Consider the following 13,696-nt stretch of genomic DNA (forward strand, 5'->3'; position numbering starts at 1 on the left):
GTCGGTGGGCCAGTGTCCTTGAAAAGGTGGGACAGCAGGTTTATCGGTCAAGCTTGTCCACTGATCATAGCGTGGTATGCGCGAACGATCGCAATACCTCGATATGTGACCAGTCAGACCACAGTTGTAGCACACAGGCGCAGGACGAGGTCGTCGCCGTTCTTCGAAGTGTTCACGTCTGCGAGCGTTCGCGTAAGCCCGAGATTCAATGAAATCAGTTGTCGGTGGGTGGTATGGGCGTACGGAACGGAAACGTTGAGGGTACTGTGATCGCTCGTAAAAAACCGGACTTGACTGCTGAATACGCCGAGGCCCTGCAACCTCCGTTGCGTTGACGGATGGATGTTCATAAACTGTAAGCTGTGGGGCAGTGGTGTCCTGCGGGAAATAGGATGGAGACGTGGCAGCTGCCCGTTCACGTGTCATTTCGCCATGTCTGAGTAACTCTTCCCGAACAATTTGGCGGATGGTTGCCGAAAGGTCACCAGTTGAGGCCGCTTCTATGCTGGCTACTGAGGTGACATTTGCCAGACGACCAAACTTAGGCGCTATTCTGCGCTGCTTCAGGGTTTCAAACGTGCGGCAGTGCCGTACAACGTCAGACACTGAAGTCAGGCTTTCCCTGCTAATAAGGAAGTTGTAAACATCTTCTGCAATTCCCTTCAGCAAATGCCCCACCTTGTCCTCTTCCGACATGCTGGAATCGACTTCCCTACACAGCCTCAAAATCTCTTCAGTATACACGGTGCAGGTCTCACCGGATAGCTGGGCCCTCTGTGCAAGACTCTGCTCGGCAAGCTTCTTTTTTGCAGCTGAGTTGCCGAAACACTTCTTGATTTCTTCAACAAAGCGTTCCCATGTTGTCAGAATATCTTCATGGTTCTCATACCAAACGAGGGCAACATCAGTGAGGTAGAAAACAACGCGTGACAGTTGGGAGGCAGCATCCCATTTGTTGCAGTTGCTTACTCGCTTGAAATGTTTGAGCCATGAGTCCACGTCGTCATTGGCCCTCCCGGAGAAGGTTCGTGGCTCTCTGTGATACGGCCAAGAACTGCTGGGGACTGGTTCCCGAGCTTCTGTTTCGTCAGGCATGATGGCCAAAGAAGGAGGCAGGCCGGCGAGGCGACGACTCCGGCGAAATCCGAGGGGTAGCGGTCCCGTCGTTGGTTCCTATACCCAGCACCTTCCACCACTCTGTTACGACCTCAGTAGGCGTCTGGGGGTTTATTGATACACGGTTCGAGGGACGAGCCGTATCGGCGCAGGCAGATGATGATGATCTTCTTCTTCCACACCCCTTGCTTCTTTTTCCTTCTTCGTCCGGCACATACGTGGCGTAACAATATCTATGTATGTGGACGTCGAACACAAAAAGTGGGACGAAACTTTACCATACCTCACCTTCGCCTATAACACCGCCGTACAAGAGACTACCAAGATTACCCCGTTTCAACTAGTTTACGGTCGTGTAGTTACCACAACACTGGACTTTATGTTGCCTATAGATCAAGATGACTACCCTTCTGATCCTGATGACTATATAGAGAGAGCGGAGGAGGCCCGCCAATTAGCAAGGTACCGATTATGTCACCAACAACGAATCGATGCCGACCGCTACAACCGAGGAAGACGTGAAACACGGTATGAAGTTTGTGACAAAGTGTGGATATGGACCCCAGTACGACGACGAGGCCTGTCTGAAAAACTCATTTGTCGATATTTGGCGACTCAGCGACCTCATTTAAGAAGTCAAGCTTATAGGACATGGGCATTCTAAATGACGCCATCCCACCGAGCGTGTACACATTGTGCGCATGAAACCGTACCACGACCGGTACGAGGACTAGCCACACCACTTGCTTGCTTCACAACGATTTCCCTCTTACAAACCTTCCGAGACGGAAACGCTGCATACATTATCATTGAAAGCATCGGGGTGATGCCTCTTGAAAGGGGAGATAATGCCACAGGAAATTACCATTGCTCCGCGCAACGCGGACGTTGGGAACCAGAGAACCGCTAACGGCACGACTACGAGCGACGAAGGCAGCCGCAATGCACGAGCCGGCCCTGCATGCGCCCGGTATTCCGCCAAACAGCCAACGTGCGTGAAGGAGAAGGGAACGAGGGGTCTCGATGCAGAGGCTTACGAGGACTACCGCCGTTGGATCATCTTGATTGCAGTGCGTCGATCACTTTGGGCACAAGTTCGGCCTTAATAAACCGTGTAAATAGAACATCGTTGTTGTGAGGCTGCTACATTCGTTACAATATGTCGAACTGCGATAAATGTGGTTTGTAATTTGCGACATGCGTGTGTGTTATGAGTAAACACGAATGAACATGAGTGAACACGCACGCACGTATGCTGCGAAAGACGATGTTTATTGATGAGGCGCTTTGGGTATTTTGAGCAGGATGGCTTGATGATTCGTAAAGTGAAGGGTGAGTGGGTCTGGTTGAAGCGGTCGAAGGTCGAAATTCGCAAAGACGTGGTTGATGCACGTTGGCTCGCCACGCCGCTACCACGGCGTGCTCGCGCTCGCGGGCGGCATCGATATCGGCCTCGCGGCGTCGACGCTTGCACGCGGCTTCACCGTCCAGATTCTATTGTCGATGCTTACGCCTCGCAGCGGCTTCACGTTCTCGAAACTGGGAATCTTCCGCTCGACGTTGACGTATCGCAGCTGCTTCGCGTTGGGGATCTCCTACTCGACCCTGACGTCTCGCAGCTGCTTCACGTTCTCGGAGCAGGAGATCTTCCGCTCGACACCAGCGTTTGCATTCCGCATCGCGAGCTCTTCACAGTGCGGCCTTGTTTACGGACGAAGTGTTTTCGGAATTTCTCGCGGTACCGCGAACACAATGGCTGACGCTATTGGAAGGGACGTCAGTAAGTGTATTTGCGGATTTGTTAGCATACACTTTCACCAGTGACATCAGACGTGAAGCGACTGCACAAATCAACCAACGAAGGGTGGCGCGCTCGGCACTCGGCTATTTATAGAGAGCGCCGGCCCCGCCTTGCGGCCCCGCCTTGCGCATAAAGGTCGCACGGTGCGCTGAAGAAGAAGCGAGCTCAGCGCGCGCTGTGTTGAGAGGAGGATGGAATGCACGGATGGCTGGCGGAGAAGGAGGGGAGGCTGCGGACGGCGACGGCGCATGACTAGCCCATAGTATAACATGCTCCGCATGTAAAACGTATTCCAACCATCATCAAGCCTTTATGCATCTCCCGTGGTATTAGTAAAAAAGAAAGACCACTCAGGGTGATTCTGCACTGATTATCGCCACCTCAACAAAATTACCAAAAGATATGTGTACCTTCGAGCACGCATTGACGATGACCGCGATTGCCTCCATGGCGCCACCTTGTTTTCATCTCTCGACCTCCGATCTGGTTACTGGCAAATTGCTGTAGATGACATGGACCTAGAAAACACCGCCTTCGTTACCCCTAACGGTCTTTTCCAATTCAAGGTCATGCCCTTCCGTCTCTGCAACGCCCCAGCGACCTTCGAAAGAATGATGGACACGCTATTACAAGGATTCGAATGGTTGACGTGTTTGTGTTACATAGACGATGTTATCATTTTCTCACCTACCTTAGCAACCCACCTTGAACGCCTTTCGACCATTCTATTCATATTTAGACGGGCCGGCCTGCAGCTGAATTCTTCCAAGTGCCACTTTGGTCTTCGTCAGATTACCGTGTTGGGTCACCTTGTTGACACTGCTGGCGTACGACCAGATCCGGCGAAAGTACGCGCTGTGACAAACTTCCCAGTCTCACGCTCTTTCTATGATGTTCGCAGTTTCGTGGGCATCTGCTCCTACTTTCACTGGTTCGTTAAAAACTTGGCGGCACTCGCACAGCCAATCACCGGCCTTCTCAAACAAGACGTCCAATTTCGTTGGGGCCCTCTTCAAGCTGATACCTTCTCTCAGCTAATCACCACTCAAACAACACCTTTTATTCTTGCACATTTCGACCCCGATGCTCCTACAGAAGTGCGAACAGACGCGAGTGAGCACAGAATTGGTGCAGTTTTGGCGCAAATTCAGCGGAGCAACGACCGTGTAATTGCATATGCAAGCCGTCTGCTATCAAAGTCTGACCGCAATTACTCTATAACAGAACGGGAAAGTCTTGCCCTTGTCTGGGCGGTTTCCAAATTCCGTCCTCACTTTTATGGCCACTCTTTCTGTGTCGTCACAGATCATCACGCGCTGTGTTGGCTTTTTTCTTTGAAGGACCCCACTGGACGACTTGACCGTTAGAAATTACGCCTACAGGAGTATTCCTCCTCGGTTGCTTATAAGTCTGGTCGTCTCCATATGGACGCCGATTGCTTATCCCACTACCCTGTTGATCAGCCCGATGACTCAGACATCGAACCTAGCCTCAGCGTCATGTCAATGTCCCAGATTTTCAGAACGCTGATGAACAACGTCGTGATGCTTCCCTGCGACAACTTATTGACCGTCTCGAATCTGCTCCGAACGACGCGTCGCTTCACATGAACGTCCTCCTGAACAACACGCTGTACCGTCGAAGCCTCCAGCCAGATGGGCCTGAGCTCCTTCTTGTCGTGCCAAAATATTTGCGTTCAACCGCGCTGCATGAGCTTCATGATGAACCAATCTGGTCCTCTGGGTGTATTTCGGACGTACAACCGTGTGCGTCGCCACTTCTTTTGGCGTGGTCTCGCCAGGTCCGTTCCCCGTTACGTGCCTTCCTGTGATAAATGCCAACGTAGGAAGCGACCTACTGCGCCCCCGGCTGGACATCTTCAACCGATCTCCATCCCCCCCCAAACCTCTCTTTCGTGTTGATAAAGATCTTCTCGGTCCTTTTCCGGAGTCGAAATAGAGCAACAAGTGGGTCGCTGTTGCTATAGGCTACCCGACTAGGTATGCCATCACTCGAGCGCTCCCCACCAGCACCGCTACTGAGGTTGCAGACTTTTTGCTCCACGATGTCATCCTACACCGTGCCACTCCTCGCCAATTACTCACGGATCACGGCTGCGCATTTTTGCCCCGAGTAATCGACGATCTTCTGTGGTCTTCCTCGACGCAGCACAAGCTGATCACATCCTACGATCCCAAAACAAATGGCCTTACGGAACGGCTAAATGATACCCTCACGGACATGCTCGCGACGTATGTGTCCTCCGACGACCATGACTGGGACCTGGCGCGACCTCACGTGACCTTCGCGTACAATTCTTCGCGCCGTGACACCACTGGTTATTCACCCTTTTATTTGGTCTATAGCCATGATCTGACACTACCACTCGACACCCTACTTCCGACCTCTACAACACCGTCAACCGAATATGCACGCGACGCTAACATGCTCACGTGCGTTCCGACCACGCACGTCAAATTGCCCGCTCTGGACTTTCGGCATCGCAAGCCACCCAGAAAGCCATCTACTACAGTCAGCATGCCGACGTTCACTCCTCACCCGGTTCTCTTGTTCTTCTGTGGTGCCCAGTTTGTCGTGTTGGCTTATCAGAAAAGTTCTTGTCTCGCTGCATGGGCCCTTGCCATATCATCCGCTAGGTAACTGACGTCACCTATGAGATCACTCCTGCATCCAAAACCACAAGCCTGCCTGCAACGACTCCCAGTGATGTTGTGCATGCCAGCAGGCTAAAACCTTACCACCTGCCTTCTGAAGACCGTAATTATTGTCCCTCGAGGTGGTGCTTTTACCGCCAGGGGGGTGGGGGGGAGTGATGCTACGTAGCTGACATATCAGCAGTCAGAAGATGATAACGAAGAAGGGGTCTGTGGGTTGTGCGTGCGGTCCTCTACCTTAGTCGATGCTAAACGCATCAGTTTCAATATACATTCTAAATAGACACACCTCATGTTATTTCTACGTAACGATAATATTAGTTGTTCACGTTACCTTTCCTTAACTTTAACTAACGTACATTCACGCTAAAGCGAGTTCAGGTGCTCTACATAGTTATCTACGTTATTAATCAAACGCTCTAATACGTAATCGGTAACTTCCTATATCCTTGACGTACAGTTTGCTAACAGTACACCTCACTTAATTAGCATTATACGGTAATTATTGCAAATATTGACAATTCTATTTGTGGAGGCACATTTGAGTAATTTTATTTGGGTTAGTTCAGTTGACATGTGCTCTGTATGACACTCCAGATCATCGCCATCATTAGATTTATAGTGCACGTAGCGAGATACGTGCTACCTTTTGAGAACACAAAGTGACTGAGTACTGCATGTTTCTGGCTGAAAGCCTTCATGTGGCTGAGTTAATGAGTACTTATTGCTTAGTAACCCAAAAATGTACATTAACGAAGATTACTGCAACGTTCAACATTTTATGCCGAAAGCCCACGTCATGTGGTTTACCACACTTTGTCTACACATCAGGGACATTTCTGTGTAGCTCATCGACGCTACATTTCTCCGACGTTTCCTGCACATGCTACTCTCTTCTCCTGGATGCAGTTTCTATACCTTATATATGTGCTGTATACTTACTGCTTATAAATTCTGGACGTGTCGAACCACCTGCGAATCCCACGTATAGTATGTGACATCGCCACTGTAGGGTCATGAAACATTTTACTCGACCTTCGTAAGGCTACGAAGAGATTCTGTATATAATCTTCAAAACTTTCAAATGAGCACCTATTGTGGCTCGAGGCATAACTGTCTATTGTCGCTTGAGCTGCGGCAGCAAAACACTGTGCTAGCTGATGCTGTTGAACTGAGCCGAAACGCTTATCCAATACTGACTTTTTAGATCGGGAAACCATCATTTTCTTTAAATAGATATAGGTGTTTCAGTGTTCTCACGACATTTTTTTTCTTCATGGCCACCATGCTGTTGATCAAAAACCTTTACGAAGCCCGAGTATCATGTTCATTTGTAAATATATCGGGGCACAATGAAGCACAGGTTGCCAGAGTCAGCGCTCCTACACTTTCACTAACAGAAGCGGGCGTGCCATTTCTGGAAGCCAACGAAGGTGACGGGCCTCGAGATAAGTGGGTGCCAGAGTAGTCTTTGCGCATATTTCCTTTTCTTCTGTTTCTTCCCACATTCTTTGTGTGCATATATTTTCTCAAGGTCTGTGAAATACACTTTTATCGCTCTTGTGTAGTCCGTATCGTTTTTGTTTCGTTGATTTTTTTCCTTATAGCATGCTAAAATTTACATGAAGAAATCGCTAATATGGAAACCACACGAATAGAACCGAAGAAAAAAATATACAGGTGAAAATATTAATATAAATGCTTACTTTCGATTTCAAGACTGTCGTAGATTTCGTCGTATTGCAGAACACCGCAAGAGTCATTATCAGTTTTATATAGCAGCCATTTTTCATCTCGATCATCTGCATACGCAAATGAAAGGCTTAATTAAATGTGATGTATATTTGAAACATATTAGCACAATCACCATCAAATTACAGTCATCGACTAACCCATTTTAACCCGAAAGTGTTCGATGCCGGCGTCCACCAAGGTATCAGTGATGAACTTCTGTCACAGATAAGAGGTTGCTATATCAAAGCTACCAAATGGGCAACAAAAACACTCATAAAAAATTATGAACTATCTCCTCGGAAGAAACCCTGATGGGATGCGAAGCAGGAGCGGTGCGCATGGCGTCGACCCGGTTTAAAGGGCGCCGACCTGGGTGCTGGAGGAACGGTTAAAATCGAAACCCGGTGTAGCGTTTACTCGAGTATAAGTTTGTTTTAGACGCAAAGAAAAGAGAGGTGGGTCAGGTTTCGTGTAAGTTTCATCGCAGATAAACGAGCTGAAAAAGCGTTCAGTCGAGCATTACGGGCGGTGGAGAGGGATAAGCGAGAGAGAAGTTTGTAGCGAGTGGGTGGAGGAGCCCGCAGCTGTGGGCGCTGCGAGCTCCTCCAGCATGGCGTGGTTGAGGGAGAAAATGACGTCAGTGCGCGCTCGCAAGGGAAGCGTGATATCGACGCGCAGCTGCGGCTTCACCAACTTGACAATGCTCCAACACTTGTCTCGAGAAAATATTTTGTGGTGCGTTCGTACGGACGCACGTATGTACGGCGTTACACACGTGAGTCAGAGCTGCGTTGCATCTGTAAGCGTGGTCACATGGTATCGAGCCCATGGATTCAGGAGATTCAATGAAAAATGCTCGCAGCTCTACCGACTGAGCTATTGCGGCAGTCGCTGGTGCCTGCACGAACATGCCTTCTATCCTTCACACATTCTTTTTGGCTCAGTGCTATCTGTTGGCGATGCCGGACGGCGCCGCCGTCTTTGAGTGCTCAATAGAAGTAATGTGGCGTGACGCGTTAAAGTATGCCGCCCACGATGGCACGCGCGCGCAATCTTGTAGGCCATGGTTAAAGCTTCTCGACAGCAGCAAATAATTCTCACCGAACGATCCCTGGATACTTGCCGACGCAGTTAGGTTCAGTGGCTTTCGCTCGGTATTAGAGAGTGGCAACTGGTTGTTGATATTGTGCAGCTTCCGCAAGGATAAACGATGTGATAGCACCGGCTTCTTCAGTAACGCTGCTGCAGTGAACACTACACCAAAGTAACAATATCTCTGATGGGCGAATATCGTGTCTTATTTCAGCGAAACAGATATCAGCAGGACGTGTGCAGCTGGAACGCGTTCGTAGCTCAAGCTACGATGCTCTGCGTGACCTCGTGGTCAGATGACAAAAAGCGCCCCGCCACGGTGGTCTAGTGGCTAAGGTACTCGGCTTCTGACCCGCAGGTCGCGGGATCAAATCCCGGCTGTTGCGGCTGCATTTCCGATGGAGGCGGAAATGTTGTAGGCCCGTGTACTCAGATTTGGGTGCACGTTAAAGAACCCCAGGTGGTCAAAATTTCCGGAGCCTTCCACTACGGCGTCTCTCATAATCAAATAGTGGTTTTGGGACGTTAAACCCCACAAATCAATCAATCAATGACAAAAAGCGCAGGGAAGTAATTGGCTTGCGAAGGCTACGCGGGTGAGCGGAAAGGGTTTCTAGCTCGCCTCTTCTCATCTTCATTTCGCGCCATTTAAAAAACAATTTTCTCAGCTCGCAAGGAACCGATTGAAAAAAATCTGTGGCATAATGCTCCTCATCAGACATACAGCAATTTTCACAGTCTAACGGAAGTTGGTTATGGGGCCTGTTGAATGGCCCTTTAAACAGGATGGCAGGGGTTATATCTTAGTTTTGCAGTGCTGTCTCCACTCCAATAAACTTGAAGCCTCAAATCCAACACAGACATTTGTCGGGTACACAACTAGTTTTTCCAAGAGCGGTGGTGGCGCATGCAACCATTTTAGATAAACTCCATATAGGAGCGTCATGTCACGTTAAGAGTGTCGTCGGTAGTGTAACACAAGCGTGGGATTGCACCAGCCATTACATTAAGTTCACTGTGCCACAAGTGGGGCGGCTTTGAGCTGATCTTCCATTAAAAAGACGAAGCCATAATTTGTCCGCGACCACACCATCTTCATTCGCATATACGTAGAGCACACACTCTACTGTCTTATAGATGAACAATGGGTATTTAGCAATATACATTCAGGATCACAAATGACCTCGACTAATACTTATAGAAATGTTCCCACGCTTAAAGACTGCGAGAGGTTATGTGGGAATAAACATAAACTGCCCAATCCAACCCAGAACTGCAACACGCATGACATTCATTTGTACACAGAGGTTGTGCTACGAGGTTTCTTCTCTAACCAGGAGTAACAATTAGCAGTAAAAAAACTGCTCTGTCTGTCTGCCTGGTGTTTGTCTATCTATCTATCTATCTATCTATCTATCTATCTATCTATCTATCTATCTACCTACCTAATCAAACGGGAGAATTCTCATTGTCAACACAGTACTATGCCACAAAGCTATGCGAAACCTCGGACCTACATTTCAAAAAGACCGTTTCGTTCATGAAACTTCAGTTGTAGTTACAGCACTGGATATCCAACTTTAATAAACATTACATACGTACTCCCACGATACGGTGGTCTTGTCGGGTTAACGTTAATTTATTCGTAGGGCTATTGACTGAAATACGTTTGTGCATCAGTGTCCAGAGCTACTATGCTAGCGAGAACAAGCGCTACATAGCAGCTTGCCGCTTCCTGTGTTGCTGATAACCATGGTGCTGTTGTGATCATTACGCAACTGTAAATACCTGGGTATATGAAACGTATGCGACTTTTTACCATACGTTCCTGCGTAAAATTGTACATATTACTTAGCGTCATTTCGTAACCTTTCACTCAATAAAAATAGAACATGGACAGCTTCCTTCCGCGCGCTTCGCATACCATCTATTCCCAAAGTTCATATTATCTGCTGAATTTTCTTTACTTTTTATCCTTTTCGTTTTTCGCTGTTTTTTGTGTTTTTATTTCAGTTGTGTTCTTGCTGTCTTTGCGCAATTTCTCTCTGCTTCTAGATCTTTCTATATTTTCCCATTTTTACCTTTTTCTTTCTTAATATATCGCGCTTGCTTTTTTCCTTTTTCATTTGTTTTAGAGCACTACACACTTTTCATCATGAGTGCGCTCGAAGGACAACAGGGATAAAGCTTCTCCTTAGCACGAGTGTGCCCTCAGACGAGCATGCTATTTTTTGTTTCGCCTCCGCTTGGCCAAGTGTCGATGGCAGCATATGGCAAGAGCATACGACAGCATACGACAACCCAGCCTCTGGCTAAGGTACTCAGCTGCTGAACCGCAGGTCGCGGGATCGAATCCAGCTGCAGTGGCTGCAATTTAGATGGAGGTGAAAATGCTGTAGGCTCGTGTTCTCAGACTAGGGTGCACGTTAAAGAAGCCCAGGTGGCGGAAATTTCCGGAGCCCTCCACGTTGGCGTCTCTCATAATTATGGTGGTTTTGGGAAACCCCACATATCAATCGACAACCCACCTACTGGAAGTGCTTCGCACATAACACGACGCGTATAGTGAAAGAAATTTTGTTTTCCCTTGGCTAAATGTCGCATCTGATTTGGAAGGGAAGTCAGAATTTTCTCTGAAATTTTCCACGATACAGAAGTTTCTGACTAGAAACTGGCAACGTGAACATAGAACTGCGTGGAAGTGTCACCGTCCCAAAGCATGCAATAGATGCTTCCTTTATCGGAAATAGCCATGGATACTGAATGGGAGAGCGATGGCTGTGGGAACAAGTTCGTATTCAATTTTAGGATGTAAACTAGTGCGCACTGCATACTTTCCGTGGTCACACCTCCGCTCATAGTAGGACCAATGTGCAGGCACAAGCCTGAATCGTCATATTTTCGAATTTTTTACTATTCATGAAGGAGAACGCCTGTTCTCGTTTGTTCATTCTCTGGTGTATTGTTGCGCTATCACGATGGTTTTTATGCGAAAATATCACCTCACTCAACAGAGAACTCTTCAAATAGTTCACAGCAGAATTTTCTCTCCTGAACCTAGCTTGCTGTAAACGTTCATTAAGCACAATTCTGTTCTGTGATCTCTTTGAAATTACCTACGCGAATATTTCGCATAATGCTTTAAATAGACTCATCGTTCTTCTGTTGTACAACTTCATTTTTGAGTGCTTATGAAATGTCGGCGCCTTTTTCACTCACTTGCATGAGACTTGTTTCACAAGATTAAAGCCGTTACGCATAACGCTTAGAAGAGCATCGCAAGCTTCAAAAGCATAAAAATTTTTCCATCATCGACTGCAGACGTCATGATTCTCTGACCATTTGTCAGCAGGGCATGCGTTGCAGGGTCTTTATGACCTGACTGATAGTTGCGCATGAATTCTCGGCGTGGTGTTCTACAGTGTATTCGCACATTACAAGACTTTATAAGGCCTACTTGAAAGTATAATTTCATGGTCACCGGCACAGATATGAATATATCACAATATTGTGCAGCTTATTTTTAGTATATGCATCAAGGACGATCGCATGCAAATTTTTCTTTCAAATGTCTTGATGTTGGTTTTGCTTTTATTTCTGCCATTTTGTAGCTGAATTTACTTTTGTTAATATGTGCTTATTTCTTATGAAACAATTCATTTTTATTAGAAATCGAGGATGAGTTCACAGCGACTGGGCTTCTGCGTTGGTTCAATGAGCTTAATTTGAAAAGTTTAACAAGGAAATGTAATAAAATAATGCTGTAGATATTGAATGTACATAAGTTTGAGTAAATACCCTCAGAAGTTTCGTCTCCGTTCCACATCTTATCTTCACCTTTGAAGGTCCATATCTTCGCGTCACCTCCAGTTGCCCTGTTGATATATCACCAGTAAGTATGGGTCATCTAACGAACAAGACATTTGTCTTACTTTCGTTTCGTGTTGTCGATGTAGACCCATGCAGACACCATCACATCAGTGTCGCTCATGTCCTGCCGTTGGTACCATTTACATCGATTGAAAGTGCCGTGGGTTTTCCGGATAATCAATAAAGCAGGATTTTTGGTTAAAAACTGTAAAAGAGAAATAATGAATTATGTTGGAGCTTCTTTAGTCAAACCCCAAAATAATAAAGACACCCGATATATAGCGCAGTATTTAGTAGCGATATTGAAATAACCAGAGCTTCATCACTATAGCTGCTATAAGCAAGCTGAAGCAATATAAGAAAGAACACGCCTGTTTATTTGCTAACCAAGAACAAATTAACGAGTGGATCAGTGAAAGTCTTACATAGAACACTGAACACTTTACTAAAGGCTATGTAAAGAGCCATAGCATTAGTTATACATGAGGGAAAAGTCAGAAATTGTTGCGAGAAACTCGAAAATATGACGAAAAATTTCAGCTCTGAGGATAGTTGAGGTCATTAACCACCAAAAAATCTACACGCTCTGAACGCTTCCAACTTTAAGATTATGCCAGTGGGAAGAGCATGCGTTGGAGCGACGGATTCCGGGACGAGCCGTCCTTTCAGTATTAATGATGATTGCATATCCGCTTAGTTGCGGCCGCCACGAGCAGGCTATAAAAGAAAGGGAAAGAAGAGTGTACGCGAGATATTATTTTGTGCATTCGCAAACGTGGTGTGCAACAAATAATGCAAAAAAGTAGACTTCACGGCGTGGTCTTGAGTACTCAACTAATCGACGCACATTCCTTATGATACTCAATACTGCTGAACACTATCAAAGGTACACCATGATGATTGAGTGTGTGCCAACAGCAAGAATGCAAACAGCAAGACAACATGAGCAAGCAGCAGTCCCAGAAAAGCAATAGGCGAGTTTGGTTGTGTAGTAAACGAATATTTGTCTATATTCCTAATTGTACGCCATGGCCAGTAGCATATGCAATACGTCGTGCATTCAAGTACGCAATGCGTTTTGTCGTGAACGACATAGTCGAGGATGACATAGAGCATATCTCTCTGTTTTTTTTACTCAAATTAGTTTTTGTGCACAAGGTCGTCAATGAAAAGAAGTAACATTTATTCGAAGCCTTTCGATTGCCTAAAAAGCCTCAAAACGTCCTTCTAAGGTAAAACATTGACAGTCGTGTGAAGCGCCCACCAATAGATATCTTCTGATTGTATCAGCTGCTTTAGAAGAGGGGCCTATATCATTCTGCGTGGTCGACAATACACAAAGAGGGAACGAAGTGAGGCAGACGAGCGCAGATTGACAATTGATTTATTGAAAACGTGCCAAATACAG

At 46.8% G+C, this 13,696-nt stretch overlaps 1 protein-coding gene across 1 annotated transcript in view; it reads right to left on the minus strand.

Moving 5' to 3' along the window:
• LOC142764803 (uncharacterized) overlaps positions 1 to 13,696 on the minus strand; it is a 35,812-nt gene that overhangs the window by 16,350 nt on the left and 5,766 nt on the right. Inside the window, exons 2-4 of the mRNA XM_075865337.1 lie at positions 12,351 to 12,493; positions 12,217 to 12,293; positions 7,299 to 7,394 (exon numbers count right to left, since the gene is read on the minus strand). Of these exons, the coding sequence (XP_075721452.1) occupies positions 7,299 to 7,394; positions 12,217 to 12,293; positions 12,351 to 12,493 (316 nt within the window). The remainder of the gene's footprint in view (positions 1 to 7,298; positions 7,395 to 12,216; positions 12,294 to 12,350; positions 12,494 to 13,696) is intronic.

This window comes from Rhipicephalus microplus, chromosome 6 (genome assembly GCF_043290135.1).
Source record: "Rhipicephalus microplus isolate Deutch F79 chromosome 6, USDA_Rmic, whole genome shotgun sequence".
In the NCBI taxonomy this organism is placed as follows: Eukaryota; Metazoa; Arthropoda; class Arachnida; order Ixodida; family Ixodidae; genus Rhipicephalus; species Rhipicephalus microplus.